The 22,229-nt window shown below is 59.8% G+C and overlaps 1 protein-coding gene across 5 annotated transcripts in view; it reads left to right on the forward strand.

The window, feature by feature from the left end:
• KCNIP2 (potassium voltage-gated channel interacting protein 2) overlaps positions 1 to 22,229 on the forward strand; it is a 46,838-nt gene that overhangs the window by 21,050 nt on the left and 3,559 nt on the right. The window contains exons 2-7 of one of the 5 annotated variants that reach the window (XM_074907585.1): positions 19,961 to 20,072; positions 20,193 to 20,244; positions 20,798 to 20,804; positions 21,146 to 21,300; positions 21,709 to 21,778; positions 21,868 to 21,938. In XM_074907585.1, coding sequence (XP_074763686.1) covers positions 19,961 to 20,072; positions 20,193 to 20,244; positions 20,798 to 20,804; positions 21,146 to 21,300; positions 21,709 to 21,778; positions 21,868 to 21,938 — 467 coding nt within the window. Of the gene's footprint in view, positions 1 to 7,915; positions 8,019 to 13,898; positions 14,035 to 19,960; positions 20,073 to 20,192; positions 20,245 to 20,797; positions 20,805 to 21,128; positions 21,301 to 21,708; positions 21,779 to 21,867; positions 21,939 to 22,229 lie in introns of those variants that run through there. The other 4 variants (XM_074907586.1, XM_074907587.1, XM_074907589.1 and 1 more) reach the window with 4 other exon arrangements.

Genomic DNA, 22,229 nt, shown 5'->3' on the forward strand with positions numbered 1-22,229 from the left:
CTGGACCTGCTGCCGATGCCCGCAGGCTCGCTCCGGGCAAGGAAGGCTCAGTCTTCCCCCGGGCACTGCCTGCTGCTCGGAGGAGCTGGGGGGCTGTTTGCTGGCCGGGAGGGGGTGCGACTTGGTCCCTCCCCAGCGCTGTGAGCTGGAGCCATGAGCCACTGCCAGCAGCGCTGCAAGAGGCAGCTGGGCCGGGTGATCCGCTTCTTCTACCAGTTTGTCACCGGGACCCTCTCCCAAGGTAGGTGCTGTCCTGGACAGCACGGGGGTCTGCTCTGTGGGAGAGGTTCTCTGTCTGGTGGGCTCTGTGGGGTTCTTTGGGGAAGGGGTGGAATTCTGTTCAGGTGCTGAGTGATTCAGCCTCAGGAAGAGAGTTGCACTGGGCTCCGTGTGGGGCAAAGATGAAGGTGCTTACAGGAGGCAATGAGAGTCCCTGAAGGTCCCCCGTGGACCTGGAGTGATGGGAATGTTTTATTTGGGGAGGGGGCTGGTGCAGAGCAGAGCGTGAAAAATCTGCTATGGAAATAAATTGCAGCTGGTCCGACCCTCCCCTGCTGTGCCAGGCATCCACCTCCTCTGGGGCTGCGGCTTTGCCCTCCATCCATCTGGCCGGAGAAGCTGTGCCTGTGAGCTGGGGCAGGGACACACCCTGATGCCTGCATATCCTGGGATGCTGCTGGTCCTGGGAACAGAGCTGTGTAGTGTGCTCCCAGTTTTCTGTCACAGCCGTGGCGGGACCCACGTCCCCCTGCCAGCCTTTGCACAGCCCAGCCAGCTGGCCAGGATCCCCTCTCCTGGGTGCAAGCCGAGAGCCACCTCCCAACCCCACTGGGCACAGCTTGAAGAGGTTGTCATGTGCCTGTTTTCTCTGGGACCCTGGATGCCCAGCTCCTGTCCCTGTCCCCTTGCCCCTGTGCTGTTGTTTTCCCCATGGTCTGTCCCTGCTGGGGACCCCTGGGCTGCCCCTCTGGGCCACAACAGTATTGGGGAGGGACCTGCTGTACCAGGAGCACGGGGAAGGCCTTGTTGGGCCAATGTGGCAGTGTCACGCCTTAGAGCAGGGCTGGGACTTGCACCGCCTTCGCTGGGACCCAGCCTGCATGGAAAAACCCTCCTTCCTCACCTGAGGGAGCTGGGTCTCCCCCACCTGTGCCTGTTCCTGGGACTGGGGGATAGTGGGGGCACCCTGGGGATGCTCTTGGCGAAGCACTGGGGACTGGGACACGGGAGCAGTATCCACCCTATGAGCCATGCCCAGCTGCCGTGCCACCTCCCTGCCCATGGGGATCTGAGTCCTGCAATGGAGGGTTGCCTGGCCCCAGGAAACACTCCCCGTGGGCATTTCCCATCACTTTGCAGCCCCGTGGGCCCTCCAGGGCTCCACGCCAGCCTACAACATGGCAATAGGGGAAGACATGCCAGGGTAAGTGTGGGCCTGGCTAAGCGGCATGCCGGGCTCAGGAGGCTGGGTGTGCCCGCAGGCAGCGCCGGGTCCATTCCCGCTAGTTGGCTCCATTGGGCACCAGCCAACTAGTCCAGAGCGGAGGGGGCAGAGGATGAGTCAGCTGAGTCCAGCCCTGGGTGTGAGGGACAGAGCTGCAGGTGATGGATTGGGAAGGGGACCTTGGGGTGCTCCTGTCCCCACCACTTGCAAGGATGTCCTATAGGTCCTTGTCACAGTGTCCTGGGCTTTCCAGCTGGGGACTATGGGACTGTATCTGTAGTGGGTGTCCCACGGGGACTGGGTCTCAGGGCTGGCTGTGTGCAGTGCCGAGTGGCCCCGAGGGTTTGGTCCCATCCTGTCCCCACAGCCCTGCTGGGGTGTGCAGATTGGTTGTGCTGTGTGGAACTGGGATGGATGTGGAGGACGGGGTTGTCAGTGGTGCTCGCTACTGCTGTTCACTCTCTTCTCGGTGTCCTCCCAAGCTGTGGGAGAAGCTGAAGTGGGGTGAAACCCAGAGCTGGGAAGGTCTGTGACCCCCCTAAGCCTCAGAGCTTGGGGCTGGGAGCAGGATGTGGGGCTTGCACAGCCTTATCCCCTCTGCAGCATCCCCTCCTCCCCAGCCACTGTTCTGGTCCATGTAGCACGTGGGTCACCTGGATGCTGTCCCCCACCTTGCCCCCAAAAGGGGCAACAAGCCCCTCTGCCCTCCCTGCAGAGGCAAAGGAGGTCCCGCAGAGCCCACTTCAGGGGTGCCTGGCCAGGCGGGCCCTGGGGTGGGGTGCCCTCCTGGCTGGGTGCCTTGGGGAGCTAGCCAAGGACAGGTCGCCGATGGGGGGAAAGAGAAATGACTCAATCAATTAACCAGATTAAAACTGTGACTTCACCTCCCAAAAATAGCGCTTTGCCAATATTTTAATGTGCTTATTAATAATCTGCTCGTGCTCTGATTAGCAGCGAGGTAATAAGGGATCAGCTGTAACCTAAATTTAACTCTCCCTAATGGATGATGGCCCCGAGAACCGAAAAAAAAGAAGAGGCTCCTATCCATCAGGCTGGCCCACCTGGAGGGTCAGCAGCACCTGAGGGACCTGGGCAGCTGCTGTCCAGCTGTGTCCAGGTACCATCACCTCTGCTGTGGCCCAGCTGGTCCCATGGCACATTTTGGGGGGGTAGCACCCTAGCACCCAGCAGCACCAGGCTAGGAGCACCCTAGGGGCAGCCACAGGGGTTGCTCCCAGGCAGGGCAGAGCCTGGTCGTGGTCAAGGTGCATGGTCCTCTCCCAAAGAAACAGGTCCCTTGATGATGGGTGATTGTCCTGTCCCTGCCCATCTGCTCCTGTCCTGCAGCAGGGAACAGTTCCCTGTGCCCAGCTGCTGTCAGTGCTGGGAGGATGGGGACCAATCACCTGACTACCCATCAGCTCTGGGTGTTGCCCTGTGCATGCCTGTGGCATGCTGTGTGCACGGAGCTGCTTTCGGGGCAAGAAACCCTGCTCCGGGGCACTTCTATTTATACACGGTGTGTGGCTGGTGGGTTGGTTAATTTTAGCTGGGTGGCAGGGCTGTGTTGACAGCAGTGCCAGAGAGTCAGGGTGGGGGTGGCCGGGCAGGGGACACTTCATGGCTGTTATTGTCACAGCCCGAAGTGGGACAGGTGGTGTGGACTTGGTGACAGCCTGGGCTGCCCGTCCTGGCACAGCTGTGCCTGGGGCAGTGTTACAGGGTCTGCCGTCCTCCCCAGTGCTGAGTTGTGGGTGCATGCTGAGACCACTTTGCCACCCTGTTCTGTGTCCCCTGTGGGATGCTCAGTCTTGGACATAGAAAGGAAAGTGGGGACAAATCTGGATGCCTGGGTTCTGTGCCCTGAAAGGCTCCTCATCCCAAACCTGGGTGGCTACATTCCTTGGCTGTAGCTGCGAAGGGCGAAGATGAGACGTATGCAAAGAGGTGTTGGGGTGAAACTCTTCCCCAGCCACATGTCCCATGGGGCAGCCAGTGGGGCCAAGCATGGTCTGGGGACCAGAGGTGTCTCAGGTGTGGGTGCAGCTCATGGGGTTTGGGGTCTGTGAGTGAGTGTGCCCAGTCCCACAGTGGCACTGCCCAAGCGCATCCGGCATTGCAGAGCAGGAACCGGGATGGTTGGCTCTGACTCCAAGCTGAGAAAAGGAGGTGCTGATCCCAGGCATCCCTGGGGAGGTGCTGCATTGGGGTGCAGGGGACAAGATGACAGCACCTCTCTGCCAGACCCAGCTATCTGGGTTGCAGAGCCACCCTCCTTCAAGGCCCTGTGTCTAGAGCAAGGACGGGCACAGGCATCTCAGCAGAGATCCTGGTGTTCTCTGATCCTGGGCTGCAGCATTGTTCCCTGGGGAACCCATTTCCAGGACTCCCAGCTCCTCCTGTGGAGTGGCAGCAAGGAGCTGAGTCCTGAGGATCCTGGGGTCATCAGGGAACTCAGAGCAGCCACTGGGCTGTGGCAATGCCTTGCTGGCCCCGTGGCATGGAGGCAGCCACATGTGTAGTGAGCCCCATCTGTTCGCTGCACCCTGCTTCTTCCTTCTCCTGGCTGATAGTGCCACTCTCCCCCCGGGCCAGGAGGGTTATTTTTAACTGTTTGCCATGTGCTGCCTGAGCACAATTAAGGTAATTGGTTCGGGAGCCTGGCTCTCACACAACGCTCCCAATTACCTGCTTGCTTGCCCACACAGCCCCCCGCCTCCCTGCCCGCGGTGGCCGGCTCCTCTGGCAGGGGGACTGCCGGGACAGGGCTGCCCCAGATAGTGCGGCGGGCTGGGTGGGGGGCGCGAGCAGGCACAGGGGATGGAGCCATGGAGAGGACATCCCTGCACAACGACAGCCTGCTCTATGCCTCCCTGATTGCCATCCTCCTCCTCATCTCCTATTGGTTCACCACCCGCTGCTTCAAAATCATCAGCGGCATTGAAGGTACGGGGTTTGGGACATGGGGGGACAGGGTGACACTGGCCTGTCCTGTCTTCCACAAGCCAGGCGGTGAGGCAAGCTAGGCTCTTGGTGTGGGAGAGGGGGATTGGGGGTCCCACTCTCTGCCTCTCTGGAGCACCTCAGTCTCCTCCTCAGTCACTTTATTTGTTCCTGCTGGTTCTAGTCCTGCTCCACTGTGTGTGAGAACAGCCAGTAGCAGTCACGGCCGAGCCACAGTGGTGTCCAGGGCTGCTCCGGGAACATCTGGCTCCACCGTGATGCCAGCATCTAGGTACCATTGCCCCTCACTGCGGGATGGGGATGCAGACCGACTCCCCAGTGCCTCCCACTCTGTGGAGGGTGCCTGGTGCTAATGTTGTGGCCTCAACTTGCATTTTGGGATTTTTGGTCCCTCTGGGCATGACCTACATCTTTGGTCCGCAGCTGGTGTGTTAGGGAGCTCTGGGATGTGGCAGGGGTCCCAGTTTCCCTGGTGAAGGGTCTCTCCAAGCCCCGCTGCAGTGGAATGCGTGTGCCAGTGGCTTTGCAGGGTGAGACCCCCACGGCAAAGAGCAGGGCAGGAGGTGTGGCGCCGGTGCTGTGTGTCTGGGGATGTGCAGGGCTTCTTCTGCCTGGGGCGGGTGTTTCTCCATCCATCCATGTGACCTCTCACTGCACAGCTCAGCCAGAGCCTCGTGGTTCTTCCCACAGCAAGGCCAAATGCTGGCTGGCTTCAGGGGTGAGGAGCCACCCCTGGGAGCGGTGCCCCTTGGTGAGATGGAGGGCAAAGTCATGTCTCAGTTCTGGTGGGGTGCGTACATTTTGGATGGCCCTTTGGGCATTCTTTGCAGGTGACTGTGGGTCTGGTTCCATGGGTGAAACTCCACCTGTGGTCCCATGTGTCTCCTCCATCCTCAGGTCAGATCCAGATGGAGGAGCATCCCTTGGGGACCTGGGTGAGCTGAGGCAGTGATCCCCTAAAACATCCCCTAGCTCATCTGGAGCTGCCCTCACTGGGAAGGGATGTGCTCTGGGTGAGCAACGCTAGTGAGTCTGGGGTGCTGGGAGCTGGGCTCTGGCACAATGTGTGGCACTGGAACATGGGACCAGCACCAGGTGCCTGTGCTGGTCCTGGTGGGATCCTGAGTCATGCCAGCAATAAACAGTGGAGGGCTTTTATTAATGGCCTCAGCATGGAAATGAGTAATCCTGACATGGCAGCCAGCATGTGATTTATTGCTGCTCTGCTGGGGAGGTCGGCTGGCACAGGACAGGCATGAAGGAAGGCAGGGGAAGCCATCGCTCGATGCCTGACCTGCCACTGTGCCCTTCAGCCCCAGCATCCCATGATGCCAGCGGAGATGCACAGGGGACCAACGATGGTCTGCTTACATGGGCTGAGCCAGTTTGCTTGGCAAAGTAGCGGCTCCAAAACCTCTTTGCTGGGACAAGTCCTAGCTCAGTCTGGAAGAGCTCCTCTGTCACCGTTTCTGGCCAAAATTAGGTTGAATAAACAGCCCCATGGTGTGGAACAAGCATTGGCTCTGGGAGCAGCTGGAGGCTCAGTGAGAGGATGGGTTACAACTAGGGATCAGCAAGAGAAACGGCTTTAAAAATGCAGTTGGTGTCAGTGGGAAACTTCGTCCGAGAGTGCAACAGGCCTGTGCTGCCCCATCCTCGAAGGGACTGGCTTGGGGCAGGGGCAAAGCCGGGAGCCAGCTGGGTGAAATCTAGGCTCAGTGCCTGGAAACTCACCTCTTTCCAAGAAAAGGAAATGTCAGGTCTGAAAACTTCCAGCCTGAGGGATGTTTCCCCAGGGAGGACTTTCATCTCTCTCCCCAAGCCGCCTCTGATGCATCTCTGGCATCTTCTGCTGGCGTCAGAGCCTTGGGAGCATGCTCCAGGCAGGCAGGAGACGCCAAGCCTGGTGGCACAGAGCCGCTAGATAGCCCAGCCTTGCCTGGGACTGAGCCACCAACCCTCTCTGTCCTCTGCCAAGGGACAAACCTGCAGCTTCCTTGGGCTGGGGCTGGGGCTGGGGGTCTGAGGGGGGTTTCTGGGATGTTGGTGTGGGGTAGCCCTGCTGGGAGCGCTTGCCAGCATCAGCGAGCACCTCCACCATCCCCTTCCACCTGTGGGTGTCCCAGGGTGATGTTTCTTGCCGTGGTGACATATTTCTCTCCTGGCACAAAGACAACAGGGAGGAAAAGGGGCTTTCTGCACCAGTTCCATCTGCAGGGCCCTTTGTGGAGGCAGGAGGACCCTAGAGCTGGGCAGGGGATTTGCCCCATAGCCTGGGCGTGGCCATCCCACCTGTGCCTGGGGCAGCTGGCCTTGCTTCTGGTGGGGACAAGGCAAGGTGGGAAGCAGCAGTGGCATGGGGGCAGCCCTGCCCCTGTCTGCCACCCCAGGCCTTGCTTCATGCCCTATATAAGACTTGTCCACTCAGGGACGGACGGTGCCAGGCACATCCCTGGGGGAAGTTGTGCACCCCAAGGGGTGCTGTTCTGGTGATGGGGAAGGGATCATTGGGCGCCTGGCTCCCCGATGGTCCCTGTGGCCTGTCATTGAGCAGCCAGAGAAGGGCTGGGATGCTGTTAAAAAAAAAAGTGTAGAAGGTAAATATAGTCCCGTTGGCTGTGCATGCATGTGTGCTCGAGGCACACGTATGCCTGGGTTCACCCTCTGCCTCCAACTGCTGTGTGACCTTGGCTGGGTCCCTTGGTCCTGCTGGGTCCCCAGCCCCTGTGTCTCCTCTCCTGCCTGTTGCTGTGCTGCCTGTGTGTCTGGCAGCATCTCAGGCATCCTGTGTCACAGCCCCCACTCCTGGTTCATTCCCCCAGTCCTGCTCCCTGTCTCCCCTTGGCTCTCCCAGTGAGACTGCCAGATCCATCTGCCTGCTTGGAGATGGGGCAGCTGGACCTGTTGCCCCAGGTTCTCCCCCAAGAGGGTTGCAGGGACCTCGGGGTGCTCAGCCATGGTGGTTCCCGTGGGGCACAGAGGACAAGTCTGAGTCATCCCTATCCTGGATGTTTAGCCAGTGCCCAGCGTCCTGTCTCTCCCCGTGTCCCCCCCCCCCCGTCCCCCCCCCCCCGGGAACCGAGTGCCTTTTAATATCTGTGGCCCGTTTCCTTAGCAACTGCATTAAGCAAATCGATGGAGGTGGTGTCATTGGAATGGGAGGGCATGCCTCCTTCCCCCTCCTGGCCCCCCCATCCTCACCACCCCCCCACGCCTCCCTCCACTTGGCCTCTCTCAGCTCTTACTCACAGGCACGGCCCTGCTCTGCCTGGGTTCTCGGCAGTGGCTTCTCAGGCCACCTGCCACAGCCCTGCGCTGACCCCTTGCTCGCTCACAGCTGATGGCAGGAGCCCCTGAGTAGAGGAGTGACAGCTAACCCCCCCTCAGGGACAGAGGCGGGGGTCCCTGGGGATGCGTGGGCCAGAAGCTGCAGCGCTGGGGTGAGGGGGCTCCAGGACTGCGGTGGGGAAGGGGTAGGGGGGTGTGGGGCCATGAGACACCCCCACCATGAACCTGGAAGGCCTTGAGATGATCGCAGTGCTGGTGGTCTTGGTCCTCTTCGTCAAGGTGCTGGAGCAATTTGGCCTCTTCGAGCCCGTGTCCTTGGAAGGTAACGGGCGCGGGCGGTGCTGGCTCCTCCGGGGACACGGCGGGCAGGCGGTGGGTGTCCAGAGCTGCCCCCAAGGATGCTATGAGGCTGCTGCATCCACGGGAGAATCCTGGGACATGGTGTCCATCTGCTGCTCATGGGGCAAACGGGGTTCCTGGTGCAAGTAGCGGGGTGTCCTATCAGCTCTGTTCAAGGTCCCAGCGGCTGGGGACATGGGGAGGGGACAGGTCTGGCAGGGTGTGTGCTGCACGGTGGTGACTTTGATGTGTGCTGAGGTGCTGTGGGCTGGGATTGTGTGTGAGCATGCGAGGGGGCACCAGGGTGTTTTCCACCACCCCTACAGGAACAAGGTGTCCTCAGGGTCCGTGATCAGCTCACCCCGAACAGGAGGTGTCAGACTCAGCACTAGCCTGCAGAGCAGCCAGACCTGGGCAGGGTGGGTGCCTGCTGTGCTCCCTCCTCCTGGCTCTCCCCAGGGCCCCTGGTGGCCCTTGGGGAGGGTGGGGGGGTCACAGGGGATGCTGCCCAGCTGGGGATGATGGGCTGTGCAAGGTGCTGAGCAGTGTGCATGGGGCGTGCTCTGTGGAGCCCAGATCCACTCAGGGGACTCTGTGCATGGTGGGAGGGAGGTCAGGACCACTTGGCCAGGTGCTCTCTGCACTCCCAGGGGTGATGGTTGTGTGAAAGGTCCCCCCAGCCCTGACCAGCCCCTATCCATGACTGCAGACACCCATCTGAAGGGTGCTGCAGCCCGCCTGGCCCTGGGCATGGGGGCACTCACAGGGTGAGGAGGTTACAGGCAGTTTGCCTAGTCCACTGGTGCTCTGGGATGCTCCTCTTTGGTTCTGCAGCGCTGGCTCTCACACAAGCTGGGTGCTGAGGCAAACACCAGCTCCCCTCCATGCACAGTGCCAGGATGCCCCTGGGCTGGACCCAGAGGTTGGCCGTGTCTACGTGTGGGGAGGGAGGGGGCAGATGGGGGGTGTCTCTCCCTCTGGGCCTGTGAACCTGCTTGCAGGACAGGAAATTTTCGTTGCTGTGGAACTACTTGCTCCGTCCTGTGCTCAAGCAGCAGCACTCCTAGGTGGATCATGCCAGGAGGGAAACTGAGGCAGGGGCTGAGGCATCCTGTCTATGAGTCGGGGCAGGGTGGGGGGGCAGGCTGACTGTGCCCAGATTGGACACCCCTGTCCAGTTCTGCTGGTGATTTGGGGGTGCCTCCTCAGACCCTGCTTTTCCCCCCTCCCTGTGCTTCTGTTTCCCCATGCAGCTGCCCAAAGCTTTGGACCAAAATCGGTGGCATCAACTGCAGCTGCTCTGCAGCACAGTGGCTTCCAGCCACAGTGAAAAGGGGCGATGCAGAGACACCCCCAGTCCTGGCAGCAACCCTGCTGGGGGGAACATGTCGAGGCAGGGGCCACCCCTTGGCCTGTGTGGCTGCTCCTTGCCTGAGCCCTGCTGCTCTGTCCCCTGGGACACACTCCTTGACCCCCTGCAAGTGTCTTTGCTCTGGCCTGGGCCAGGGCAGGAGGTCAGATATGGGATGTCCTTAGTCCAGCCTTGTCCCTGTCAGCTGGCACCCCTCCAGAGGGGACTGGGATGGACATTGGCATGCCTGTCTCCCATGAAGGACAAGCCTTGCCACCAGTCCTCTCTTGCTCCCAGGAGGACATGGTGTCACTGTGCAGTGTGGGGAGCACAGCCTGCCCTGTTCCCCTCCTTTTACATCCCCACACGGGAGCTGTGGGTCCCTCTGACCTGGCTGGAGATTCACCTCAGCTGTGGTGGTGGGAGTGGGACTCAGGTGTCCCAGATTGGCAGCAATTGCTCCCATTACCAAGAGATGCCTGGAGGAGAGGAAAACATGTTGCTTGAGAGGCAGAAATTGTCTGAGGTTGAGCTGAGCCCTGGGCAGCATGTGGGGAGTCCTGCAGGTGAGTGGCTGTGGTGAGGTGCTGTTGCGTGGGTCACCTCCTTTAGCTCCGGAGGCAGCAGATACCAGAGTTTGCTCTCTGGGAAGGTCCTAGGCAGTCTGGGGCTGGGACTGAGTCCCCTCTGGGGGTTGTTTACCAGCCATGCCTGGGCCAGCAGTGACAGCCCAGGGACTGCAAAGAGCCTGAAACTGTATACTAATGGCTTAGGTCTGCTAATGGACACGGGCCCCGCCACCCGCTCCAGAGCCATCAATACTGCCTGCCACACTTCCCCTTGCCCATCCCTGCCAGTCCCCTGCTTGCGACTGTCTCTCTGCCCAGGCTGTCCTGGTGGTGCAACCCCAGCATGGGTTGTGCTGGGAGGCGCATGCCACCAGAGCGATGGTCTGGGGATGGAGCATCTCCAGAGGAGACTGGAAAAATGCCCCAGCCCTGGAGAAGGGTTCAGTGGGAGCATCTTGCAGTGAGACCCTGTCTGCCCCTGGGGGGACTGTGGAAGGGAGGGGGATGATGTGGGTGAACTCCAGGCCTTGTGGGATCCCAAATTCAGCTGGATAAGGCCCTGAGCAACCTGTCCTCCATTTGGAGCTGGCCCTCCTCTGAGCAAGGGCTTGGATAGGGGTGCTGATTGTCTGCACCCCCTTGCCTTGTCCCCTTGGCATTGTCCTCCCTTGGAGCCTGCTGCAGCCTTGGTGGCACAGCTAGAGCTGCTGTCTGGCGGCAGCGGCGGAGCATCTCCCATGGGTGCGCTGTGCTCCAGGAGCGATCGATGCTGGAGCTGGCATTGTTTACCAGCTGGTTAATCACTGATGGGCGATGTCACCCCACCACTGCCCTGTGCCACTGTGCCTATCCCCAGTCCCGAACACCTCTCAGCAGAGCAACCCAAACACTGCCAAGCCGACCAGGGGGCTGCCAGCCCCCTGCTAAGAGCCTGCTTCCGCCAAGCACTTGGGAGGGGGCAGGCAAAGAGAAACGTTATTGATTTTGGCTCCTGAAGTGCAGCATCAATAATTCAACACGGAGCAATTGGTCCTGGCTGGGAGGAGGGGTGGGTGGGAGGTAAAAGGCGGGAGAGCTGCCTGTGTAGCCCAGCCTCAGATGAATATTAGATGAAGCTGCAGATTGCTATCGGCAGGATAACTGGTGGGCATTGGCAGGGCTGTCCCTTCTTCAGCTGAGTCAGGGTCCATGTGTGGGGCAGACAGGATTGGAGCTGTCTTGGAGACCCCCTGCCATGGGGTGTACTGGCCCCTGCCTTCCCAGGGGGGCTGCTTCTGTTGCCCCAGAGCTGAGGATGCAGAGATGGAAGTGGGTCTGAGGAGGGTGCCAGAGTCTGGGGAGAAATGGGAGGGAGCAACAGCCTAACACTGACGCCCCAGAGGATGCCAGGCGGGAAAGTGGTGGCAGTGAGCAGCATGGCCACCTCCTGGTGCCTGGCTCAGGGCAGAAAATGAGAGGGGAGAAAATCTCTGAGCATCCTCTCAGTACTGACAAGGGTGAAGCCCTGTGCCAAGCCCTACTTTCCTCCTGCTTTCCAGGAACCCCTTTGGCAGGAGCATGGTATCTTGGCTGCAGGCAGGACCAGCCCTTTGGGGCACGGTGCCAGGGGTCCCCTGGCTCAGGGCACCATCCAGCCTGGCAGATTTGACAGACCTGAGAGGTCAAGGCAAGCTGGCTGCAGGTGGGGTAGACTTGGAGCACTGAAATCCAGCCTGGGAGAGCTGCAGGTGCTCCAGGTTGGAGTTTGTGGTTCCCTTGGCTGGGGTGCACCAGAGACTTCCCCATGCACAGTGGGTTTAACCATTGCCTTTCCTTTCCCAAGGGCTGGCAGGTTTTTCAGCTGGCTGTAGGGCTGGGCAGGATCTGGTGGCTGAATCAGGAGAGAGCTGCTTGGTTATGGTGAGGGCTTGCAAAATGGGAGGGGAAGGAGCAGAGATATATGGTAGCCATGGCTGGGCTCTGAGTTTGGATTCCAGCACAGCCTTACACTCTGAGGCATGCTGTAGCTGGGCTACATCCTGACAGCACTGGGGTCTTGGAGAAGAAGGTCTCCTGGGGACCCTATGCTCCCCTCTGTGGAGCATCTTCCATATGCTCTGCACCCAGGGACATCAGCCCTGGTCATCACCGTGGACACAGAATGGGCTGCACTGTCTCACCCTGCCTGAAGAGGATGAAGCTGGGGGAGAGGGGGACCTGTCCCTGGGTCCCCTTGGCTGTGACCCCCATGGCTGTGGCCAGGGCAGGGCAGGTGTCCCAGCACCGAGCTCCCCAAGGAGTGCAATGCCCGCGACACGTACCCCGCTGACTCGGCCACTGTGTGGTGTCACGTCCCGCTCAGCCCAGCCAGACGTAATTAGCTTGTTGAATCTCTTCTCCCTCCGGCCTTGCGTTAATCACTCTTCACATTGCTTCCCTCCCAATTCGCTCTGGCCTGGCTTGCTCTTTCTGTTGCTGATGTGTCTGGAGAGGAGAGCAAGGGGACCCATCTGGACATGGAGCAGGGACACCATTCTGCTGCATCCTGCCCCAGAGACGGGCTCTGAGACAGTGGACAGAGAGGCAGGGAGATCGCTCAGCCAGAGAGAGGTGAGAAAATTACAGGCTGGAGAAAAAGCAATAAAGCTAGAGAGCAAGGGAGCCTGTTGGGACAGCCCTTCTTTGCAGCACTGCTTTGCTGATGAAGGATGAAACCTTGGAGCTCAATGGGAGAGGCTGGCTTGGAGTCAGCCTGGGGCTCTAGCACGAGGTTGTGTTGGGCTACAGGGTGCTGTGAGAGCTCAATGGTGTCTCCTTCATCTCTTCCTTGCAAGGGGCAGGATTAGACCCCAGGACCGGACACAGGTGGGAATAGAGGTGCCCTGGCCAGGGTTCTATGGGGTTGTAGTTCCCGGAGCGCCGGCAGCAGGAGGTCCCATGGACTGTCTGTACTTGGCTGCAGCATCCCCTCAGGAATTCAGGGAAATGTCTTATTCCCATGGGCGCCAACCCTAGGGCTTGCTGTGCTGCTGGAGCACAGGGTGGCCAGATCTGAAGCAGCTTTTAGGTGAGAGATGCATAGAAAACCAGCTCAAATAGGCTTTCTAATAACCACTGCTGACAGGCTGGGGTCTCTGCCCTGCTGCCCACAAGGCAGGGCCTGGGGTGGGCTGTGGGGAGCCCCCACCCTGGCTGGCCATCCCTTCATGCTGCCCGCTCTCCAGGCAGCACCCCAGAGTGGAGTGGGGCATGTTTCCCTCCAGCAGCAAGTGAGGCACCAAGGGCTGGCAGCCCTCATCTGCATCTCCTCCACGTGCCACAGATCATGCATGTGGCTGTGACTGACTTGCTGGTGTGGAGAGGTGCAGATGTTCCCCCAAGAGGTAAAGAGGGGAGAGGTGAGGGTGGCAGGTGTCCATGGAGGTGATCGTTGGACAAGGCCGAGCGCAGGGAGCTCTTTGTGTTGTGCTGTGGGGGCACGCAACGTGGGGGCACTGCTGGGGGCAGGTTTGGTGGTTGGGATGGGACAGAGAGGCTGTCCTGGGCAGGGCTGGTCCCTGGGCTGGGTGGCAGCAATGTTCCAGAGGGCAGTGAGCGATGAGGGTCCCTGCGCATGGCTCGTTTCCAGGGTCAGCCACCACACACAGCTGTTGGGTTGAGTTGGGGGCAGCCGAGCCTCCTCCACGTACCCACTGGTGCCAGCTCTGCACCCCTCAGCAGTTTCCAGTGCTGTGGGGTGCCCGTGCCAGGCTGTGTAGGAGCAGGGGTGCCCGGGGGTGAGAGCTGACCTCCAAGTCCCTTGAGCATATGCATGGCCTCTCCCCTCCCCTGCAGCCTGGGTGCCCCGAGGGACCCCGGAGGGTGCCGGGGCGGGAAGAGGGAGGGCCGAGACAGGTCTCTCCTCCCCTGCCCTCCCCTCTCCTCCCTTGCTGGGTCTTGCTGCCAGACCAGCTGCTTGCTGGGGCCGCAAGTCTAGGGGATGCCCGTTGCTGGGGCACCCTGGGACCCGCAGGGGCTGCAAACGGTGGGCATCATCCTGCTGCTCTGCTCCAGCCTCAAGCTACTCCATGCCTTGGGCATCATCGACCTGGCCAGGGGAGGTGGGACGGGGACAGGGATGGGGTTGCAATGGGATGGGGATGATGTGGTGGAGGTGCTCCTCACCTCCTGTTCCAGGGGCTGCAGGGTGCTTGGGGGAGGTTTGGAAGGATTAGTGTATTTTGGGGCATGGGGTGGGGTGGGGGTGGGGGGGCAGTAGTGTGGGGGAGGGTGTCTGGGGTGTATGGCAGCATTAGGGTGTAGGGAGCAGGGAAAGTGAGTGTGTCTGAGGGTGTCTGGGAGTGTTGGGGTGCTGGGGGGAGCACTGGGGTTCAGGGGTATGAGGGATGTTGAGGTGGGACACTGGGATGTGGGGTGTTGTGGTGCGGGATGCTAGAAAGTTATGGTGTCTGGGAGCATTAGGGTGGGGGATATCTGGATCTGGAAGGATTGGGGTGCAGTGATGTGTGGGGTGCTGGGGGACTGGCACGAGACTATCTAAAGTGTTAAACTCTAGGGGCATTGGGTTGCAGAGGGCTGGGCTTTATCAAATGATGGGAAAAAGGGCAGCAAGTGACTGGGGCTGGGGTGGGTGAGTGGGAGCTGGGGGCAAGGAGCGATGGATGTGGGGTATGGCACCATGCAGGGGAAAGCTTTCCCCACTGCTGCAGGAAATGGTGGCTATGAGGGGAGCATGGCTGAAAGAGGCTGGAGCCCCTGGCCCCTTTGCCCTCGCTGCGGGGCTGTGCCAGGGTTGGGGAGGGAAGGGGCTGATGTGGGTGCTGAGCTACCTGGATTGGCAGGTGGATGTTGAGGACAGGGCTGGATGTGGCCAGACAAAAGGACCCAAAACATGTCAGAGCAAGGGATGCACAACCTGTTGGTTGTGCCTGGTGAGGGTGGGAGTGCGGAGAGCTGCACGGTGCTGCTGCCTACTCTCCTTTGGCTGCCTTCCTTGGCTGTGTCACAGACAGTCCTGGCTCTGACAAGGGCTGCCAACAGACTTTGCATGACTGTGATTTGGGGTTTGTTTGCCCCCATCTCCTCTGTCTCCAGGCTGGCGCTGGGGATGCCGCGAGATGAAGGGGCTGCAGATTGCATCTCCTCGGGCAGCCAGATCTCAGGATGGGAGCTGTGATGGGAGAATGTGCAGATAGGAGTGATCAGAGGAGCAATAAATGGCTGAGCAGAGGGAAGAGAGAACGATGATGTGCCAAGGAGGTGCTTTCAAACCCCTTGTGATGGAGGATGTCCCTGAGCTGCCTGGGGTCTGGCTGGGCTGTGACTGAGGCATGTCCAGGCTTTGTCCCTGTGCCTTACTGGGGAGGGTATGGATGGCATCTGGGTAACGGGTATGCAGAGCACCAGCTCTCTTACAGAACAGGCTGCCTGCAGCCAGGAGGAGCTGCTGGTCTGATGGGGCATTTTTAGGGTAGTTCTTTTGGCAAGTTGGACGTGCTGGTTTGTGCTGACAGAGATGTCCCTGCTATGGAGGTAGTGATGAGGACAGGGCAGGATGTACCCCTGCTCATGGGTTTTGCAGCAGGGTGATGCACATGGCTGTCTCAGTCCCACAGCATTACCTGCTCCGCTTGGGGAGCCCCTGAGTTCCACTGGCCTTTGGCACCTGTATCCCCTCCCATTCCCTGCTCACAACATTTTGTTTGTGGTGTGTCCTGAGAAATTATTATTCTGATGATGTCTCCTTTGGGCACAGCCAGGCTGTCTGGGAGCACTGTCACAGGCTGGGGACGGCAATGGGGACAGCACTGCTGTGAGCCCTGCTCTGCTCTGCAGCCCCTTCTGGCCCATGCCCCATCTCCCTTTGCAGCCTCCTCAGCACAAGGGCTGCTCTCCCCTCTCTGGCACTGGGGAACATCCTGGCCCTGAGTCTGCTGTCCCATGAATTGCAGATATCACTTGGCAGCTTTTCTGCTCCCATCTCCTTCAGCCCTGCTGACTCTGGGTGTCTGGGCTGAGGCTGCCCTTGTGCCATCCCCGGGACAAGGACTCTCCATCTGTCCCCCGCCCCAGGAGATGCCAGCTCTGATTTCATTCCCCTAATGGATGACCGTCTGGCCCCAGCGGCTGCTGCAGGCACCTTGGCCCTGGTTACAGTCAGCTCTGTCACCACTGACTGATGAGGGTCATTTGCAGAGCTGCTGCCAGCAGGACCCATCCTGACCCCCCTCCCTGGGGCAGCTGGGGGAGCTCACTCTCTCTTCCTCCTGCCAGCCTTCATTGCAGACCCCAGAGAGCTGTTGTCCCCCTGAGAGGCAGCACTGCCCAAGGCTGGGTGCTGCGGAGAGGGAGCAGAGCTGGGGGCTGGTGGACTCTGCTCAGAGCTGAGCTCTGCATAGAAATGATTGTGAGCCACATTTTGTAGGGGCAGCTGGGCTCAGCATCGCTGCCTGGATGGACCCAGAGCCATGGCCTGGCAGGGGGAGCCTGGGGACATGCCTCTGGCCTCCCAGGAAAAGGTGATGCTCTGGAAGGGGATGGAGGCTCTTCTATGGAAAAGAGCATGGTTCTGGGAGCTGCTGAGTCCTTCCCTATGCTCCTTTGGGCCTGCCCTGTCCCTTCTGGCTCATCCCTCTACCCTGTCTGGGGTTTGCCCTCCTGATTCCTAGCCAGGCTATCTGAAAAGGCAGAGGGTCCCCTCACCCAGCTGCCTTCTGCCACCCCAGCCCCTAGGGCAGAGTGCTGGGACAGATCATCCCTGGGTACCAGCTTTTTCTGACCTTCCAACTGACCCGGTGTTGCCCCACTGGGCTAAGCAGGGGCTGTGGGAGCTGCATAGCCCACCCCATGGCTGCTGGTGCTCTGTTCCCATCCTGGAATGGTGCTGTGCCTGGGTGCTGAGTTTGGGACACTGGGGAGGTCTCACTGCCATGAGATGCACATCTTCCACCCATCATGATGATACATTTATTGATGGGTTACTGAGAGTGATGGGGGAGTTTCAGCACTGCCTGTTGGTTTGTTATTGTAGGGTCTCTTCTAGCAGGAGGGTGCTGTGGGAGAGGTGGGTTGGTCTCTCCAGCCAGCTGTCAATGGGAGGGTGCTGGTGTCTGTGGCTCTGTGGAGAGGGCAAGGACATGGTTATGCATCAGGTTGACCGCAGCTCCTGCTTTCTCTCTGGGGAGACCATGGAGCAGCCCTGGCTTGGGTCCTCCCTGGGAAAGGGGGTGTCAGCCCAGCAGCGTGTAACCCCCTGACATGGCAACACTGGCTGGATCCAGCCCCTGAGGTCACATCAGCTGCTGATGGCTCAATACAGAGTGGTCCATGGCCATCCCGGTGGTGGTCACTGCTGGGGTCAGGGATTCACGCATGGAGAGCCCCTTCAGAGACAGTGTCCAGCAACCCCCAGGATTGATTTCAACAGCATGTGGAGGTGGGGATGGGAAATCCCTGGTGCTGCCCAAGTATGAAGGCTCAGTCTGTGTGTGCATGTGTTTTGGAGTTGCTGGGCTATGGAGTGATACATGGGAAACGACAAGCCACTTAACACGGCAGACCTCCTGCCGCAGATAAAACACTGCCAGCTGTTTCTTTTGGCTTGTTTTGTGCCAGCCACATGATGGGTCTTGTAGAGGAGTGGAGGGCAGAGTGACATCTGGAAAAGGAGCTGTCACTGGCAGGGACAGGGCTTTGTGCTGTAGTTGTGGCAGTATGTGGCTGGGCTCTGTTCCCCATTTTTGGGCAGAGCTGTTTCCCAACAAGGGGGAGCCCAGGGAGCCCCCAGACTTGCTTGCGGTTTGAATGCTGAGGACAGAAAGGGGATAGTGTGTCCTCCCCAGCAGAACCCTTCGGTGCACCAAAGCCAGGACAGCAAAACCCCAGCCCTGGTCACCCCTCTCCTGTTGTAAAGCTGCATGTGCTGAACGTGCTCCCTCCCTTACCCTGGGGACCCTGGAATCGGGCCCTCTTTGGTTTCCTCCTCAAGAAAACGCCCATGTTCTTTATTTTTTTTTTCTTTTTCCTTCTTTATAACAAACTAAAGTGTAACTTGCACCTGACCTGACCTACTGCACGTGCCTATACCTGCTGCCCCTGTGAGTCCAACCACAGTTTACTCTCTGTTGCATCTCTCTCGCTGTGTGGTTTCCTTCCCACCCTGCTCCCTCCCCTGGGATTGAGTGTTGCTCTGCCCACCCCATCCCTTCCCCCTGGGCAAAGGGGCTGCTCCTGCTTCCCAGGTCTGTTCCCCCAGCTCAGCTCTGCCGGATGGACCTGGCCCTAGAGCATCCTTGGAAGAATGAAAGGTGCAATTTCCCTTTCCCTCTGCAAATTAAAGCCCTGGCAAAGTAGCTGGGCCAAAATCATGTTTTATACACAACTGATGCCCATTTCTAGGAAAGAGAAAGCCTTTTTCCTCATCTGCCTGCAAACCCCGGAGCAAACAGGAGCCAGGCCGTGCTGTCCTGCCAGCACCAAGGCCCTGACCCTCACCCTTGCCGCTGTCACCCTGTGACAAATGCCGGGGGGTGCCTTTGTGCATCCCTATGTATTTACATGGCATTCTGCTGTGGGTGCCACTTCCCTGGGGACAAGTTTGCCCTCTCTGAGTGGCTTTGTATCATGTCCTGCTGGGACAAGGACCTCCTGGAACTGTTCTCCATTGCTTCAGAGTGATGGAGCTGCCTGCCCCAGCCTGCTGCTTTGGCGTGAGCTCAAAGTGTCCCAGGTCCTACCTGTGGGCATTCAGGGACAGACCTGCCTAGCAGGGGCTGCTGGATGCCAACCCACATCCTTATCCTGGAGCTGGGTACAATGCAGCCTCATTTCCCCAGCACCTGGGGCTCAGCTCAGCCTCACAAGGCTGAGAAATCTGCCAGAGAAACTCCATCTGCTAGCCCTCTAGAGAAACAACCCCAAAACCAGGGCTCAGGATGTGTAGGCATTGTGACCTGCTGCTTGCAGATGTCCAGGGCGCTTGGAGCAAATGTGGGGTCAGCGGAGCCCCAAAGGGACTTTGCACCTTTTGTCCCATTGGTGCCCCATGCTGCTCGCTGCCTCCTTTTGGAGGCTGGAGTCCAGCACAGCCTTCGTTGCCTCCTCCTCCTCCCCTCCCCGCCTGCAGCATTAGTCCTGTGCTGTTTGCTGGCCTGAGGCACTGTGAGGCCCTGTGGGAAGGGAGGGAGCGGGTCTGCGGCCATGGGGCAGAACCAGCTGGGAGAGATGGGGCAGAGCAAAGCCACTGGGGTCTGGATGGGTGAATAGGGGGTGGTGGGGCGGTCTGTACAGTGAGGAGACCTGCTATTAATGCAGGAACACACTTGGAAGCAATGGCCGTGGGCCAGGCTGATGCTGGGAGCCCTTCACCCTGCCTGGCTGAGGCAAAGCCCTGAGCCCTGTTTCCCTTCTGGCTGTCCCAAAGCAGGTCCCCAGTCTCAGATCCCAATGCCGTGCTGGGGTGGGGGTGCATGCTGCAGTCTGGGCTGCATGGCTGGGTTTGGCGCATGTTTTGCATTCAGCTGTCGGGTGCCAACAGGATCAAACCTGGCCCTGAGCTCTGGGGAGGATGCAGTGCCCTGGCTTGGCCACAGGCTGTTTCTTGGGCTCCGTCCTGCTCTCCCCTCTCTGCACAGCCTCACGGGGAGGGGAGGGTCCCCAGGGAGTGGGTATTTGGCCTTGAGGCTAAAGGGCAGAGACCATGCCCACCAACTCTGGGCGACTGGGTGTCTCCAGTGCACACCGTAATGCTCCAGTAGGGGAGTGCAGAGGTGCCGGGTTGCCCCTTTGCCATCTCCATCCTTTCCAAGGAGGGGAACTCCAGTGCCAGGTTTGTCCTGGGATGAAGCCGAAAGGCCAAGCAGAGCCTGGGCTGGGCTTTGCCTTCCTGCTCCTCTGGCCTCACACTGCATGTGCTGCCTCCAGCCCCGCTTGCCCCACGCCGGGTGCCCTTACCCTGCTGTCTGCCGGGTCCGGGGGCCGCTGCTCTGTTAACTCTTCTTCTGCTTGGTGACTCCTTCTTTCTTCCAGGCAACCCGCCGGGCCAAACTAAAAAAGCGCTGAAGCAGCGATTCCTCAAACTGCTGCCCTGCTGCCGGCCCAAATCCATCCCCTCGCTCAGCGAAAGCAAGTGCTTCTTCTTGCCTTTGTGTGTGTGTGTCCCCGGCGGTGCTGCTGCCTGCCCTCCGGCCTGGCCCTACCCATGGGAAGGGGATGCCTGCCTGGGTTTGGGGCTGTCAGGATCAGTCCTGCCCTGGAGGAGTCTGATCCAACGGGATCTGAATCCATCTCTGTCCTCGCCTGCTTCCAGGCTGGTTTTCCCCCTCTCCAGCTCCCCGGAGTGGCTCCCACAGGATGCACAGCGGCGAGACCCGCTTTGGAGCTGGCTCGGGGCAGCAGGACCCTCCCGGTGCTGGTTTAAGGGCTGGGAGGCTGTTGCTCAAAGCTCAGTGTCGGTTTGGAGATGGAGGTGCAATGGGGGGGCGAAAGGGGCTGTCTGATCAGGGAGTGAGCTCAGAGCTGCCCAGAGCCCCCTACCCTCCCTGCACTGGGTGTGCTTGGCTCCTTGGTGAGCCCAAGCCCCTGGCTGGGGTCTGTCCCTGCCCTGTGGTGTGAGTTGATCCCTCTTGGGAGTAGAGGTGAGTATGGAGGGGCAGGGGCTGATCTGCCCCACAGAGGGTTGCAGTAGGGTCTGGGGGTGCTGGCTGCTGCAGGCAGGGGTTGCGCATTTTACCAGATGGTGGGGAGAATCCATCGATGAAGGGGGGGTATAGCAGGCAGGACAGGGTCTAGACAAGGCCAGGGGGGCACCTGGGGCTGGGGGTTCTCGGGGGGCAGCTCTCCTGCTGGACAGGAGCCCCGGTGCAGCACAGACGTGCAGGATGTCCAGGGTCTCAGCTCCACAGGGCAGATGTTTGTGCAGGGGGGAGAAGAAGGGCAGGCAGGGTGGGTCTCGGCACTGGAGGAGTTTCACACCCCTTTTCTGCCCAGCCTGGGCTGTACTGGAGGTGGAGGGAGGCTGTTGCTCAGTGTCAGACACTGGTCTGCCCCCAGGGTGTCTCTGAGTGTCCCCCGCTGGCATAGACCTGACTGGCTGAGCAGGGTACCCCAAAAATGTGTCACCCTGGGCAGGTGTGAGAGGACGGAGTGTGCTGTGCAAGGTGCCTCTCCTGCCCCCTGGCATGGCAGGGCAGGGCAGGACAGTGCTGGCCTCAGCTGCCCTCTCTTCCCCTGGGTTCCTTGCAGACAGCGTTGAGGATGAGTTTGAGCTCTCCACCGTCTGCCACCGCCCCGAGGGGCTGGAGCAGCTCCAGGAGCAGACCAAGTTCACCCGCAAAGAGCTGCAGGTCCTGTACCGAGGCTTCAAGAATGTGAGTACCCCTTGACCAGCTTTGCTATCCTCTCTCCACTTCCATGTCAGCCTCAGAGGGTGCTTTGCACCCAGCAGTGCCTAGACTTTGCAAAGGCTTTTGGGACCTTGGTGTTAAAGTTTGCATCAGGATACAGCCTGATCCCACCTCCAGGGAGCTCAGTGGGGATCCCTAATCCTGTGCTCCATCCCTTGGGTGCAGAGGGCCCCCTCCCTGAGTGCCTAGGATGCACAGCCCCTCTAGCAAGGGATGTAGCCCACAAAATCAGGGAGATGCTCCAAGCAGCCTTACCAGCCACCCCACCAGGCAGTACAGAGCCAAGGGGCAAGGCAAGGGAGCCACAGGGATTTAGGGGGTGGTCAGACCCTCTCCGCAATGTGGAGGTGACACTGTGGTTTGCCCTGGCAGGAGTGCCCGAGTGGCATCGTCAATGAAGAAAACTTCAAGCAGATCTACTCTCAGTTCTTCCCACAGGGAGGTGAGTGCCCATCCCCATGCCCTGCATGGGTGCTTCTGTGGGGTGGAGGGGTCACATAGCACACCCTCACACTGTGCGCCTTCCCCCAGACTCCAGCACCTACGCCACCTTCCTCTTCAATGCCTTTGACACTGACCACGATGGCTCCGTCAGCTTCGAGGTGAGCTGTGGCTGAGGGGGAGATGGCAGTGGGGCAGGGAGGGCACATCCCTTTGGGTACTGCAGGCTGGGCTGAGCAGCACTGCTGTTGCAGATGGATGGAGAGCTTCACAGGGGCTGGTGAAGTTTATTAAATTCCCGGAGGTAGTGGAAAAACTGAAAAATAACAATAAAGGGAGCTTTCTGTATTTTCTGACTAGTGTCCTGTAGGTACCCCTGACTGGCAAGCACAGCCATGGCATGGTCCTGATGCATGTTGTCCTCTTGGGTGCTGTGACCCAAGGGATCAGTG

This window comes from Athene noctua, chromosome 5 (genome assembly GCF_965140245.1).
Source record: "Athene noctua chromosome 5, bAthNoc1.hap1.1, whole genome shotgun sequence".
Taxonomy (NCBI): domain Eukaryota; kingdom Metazoa; phylum Chordata; class Aves; order Strigiformes; family Strigidae; genus Athene; species Athene noctua.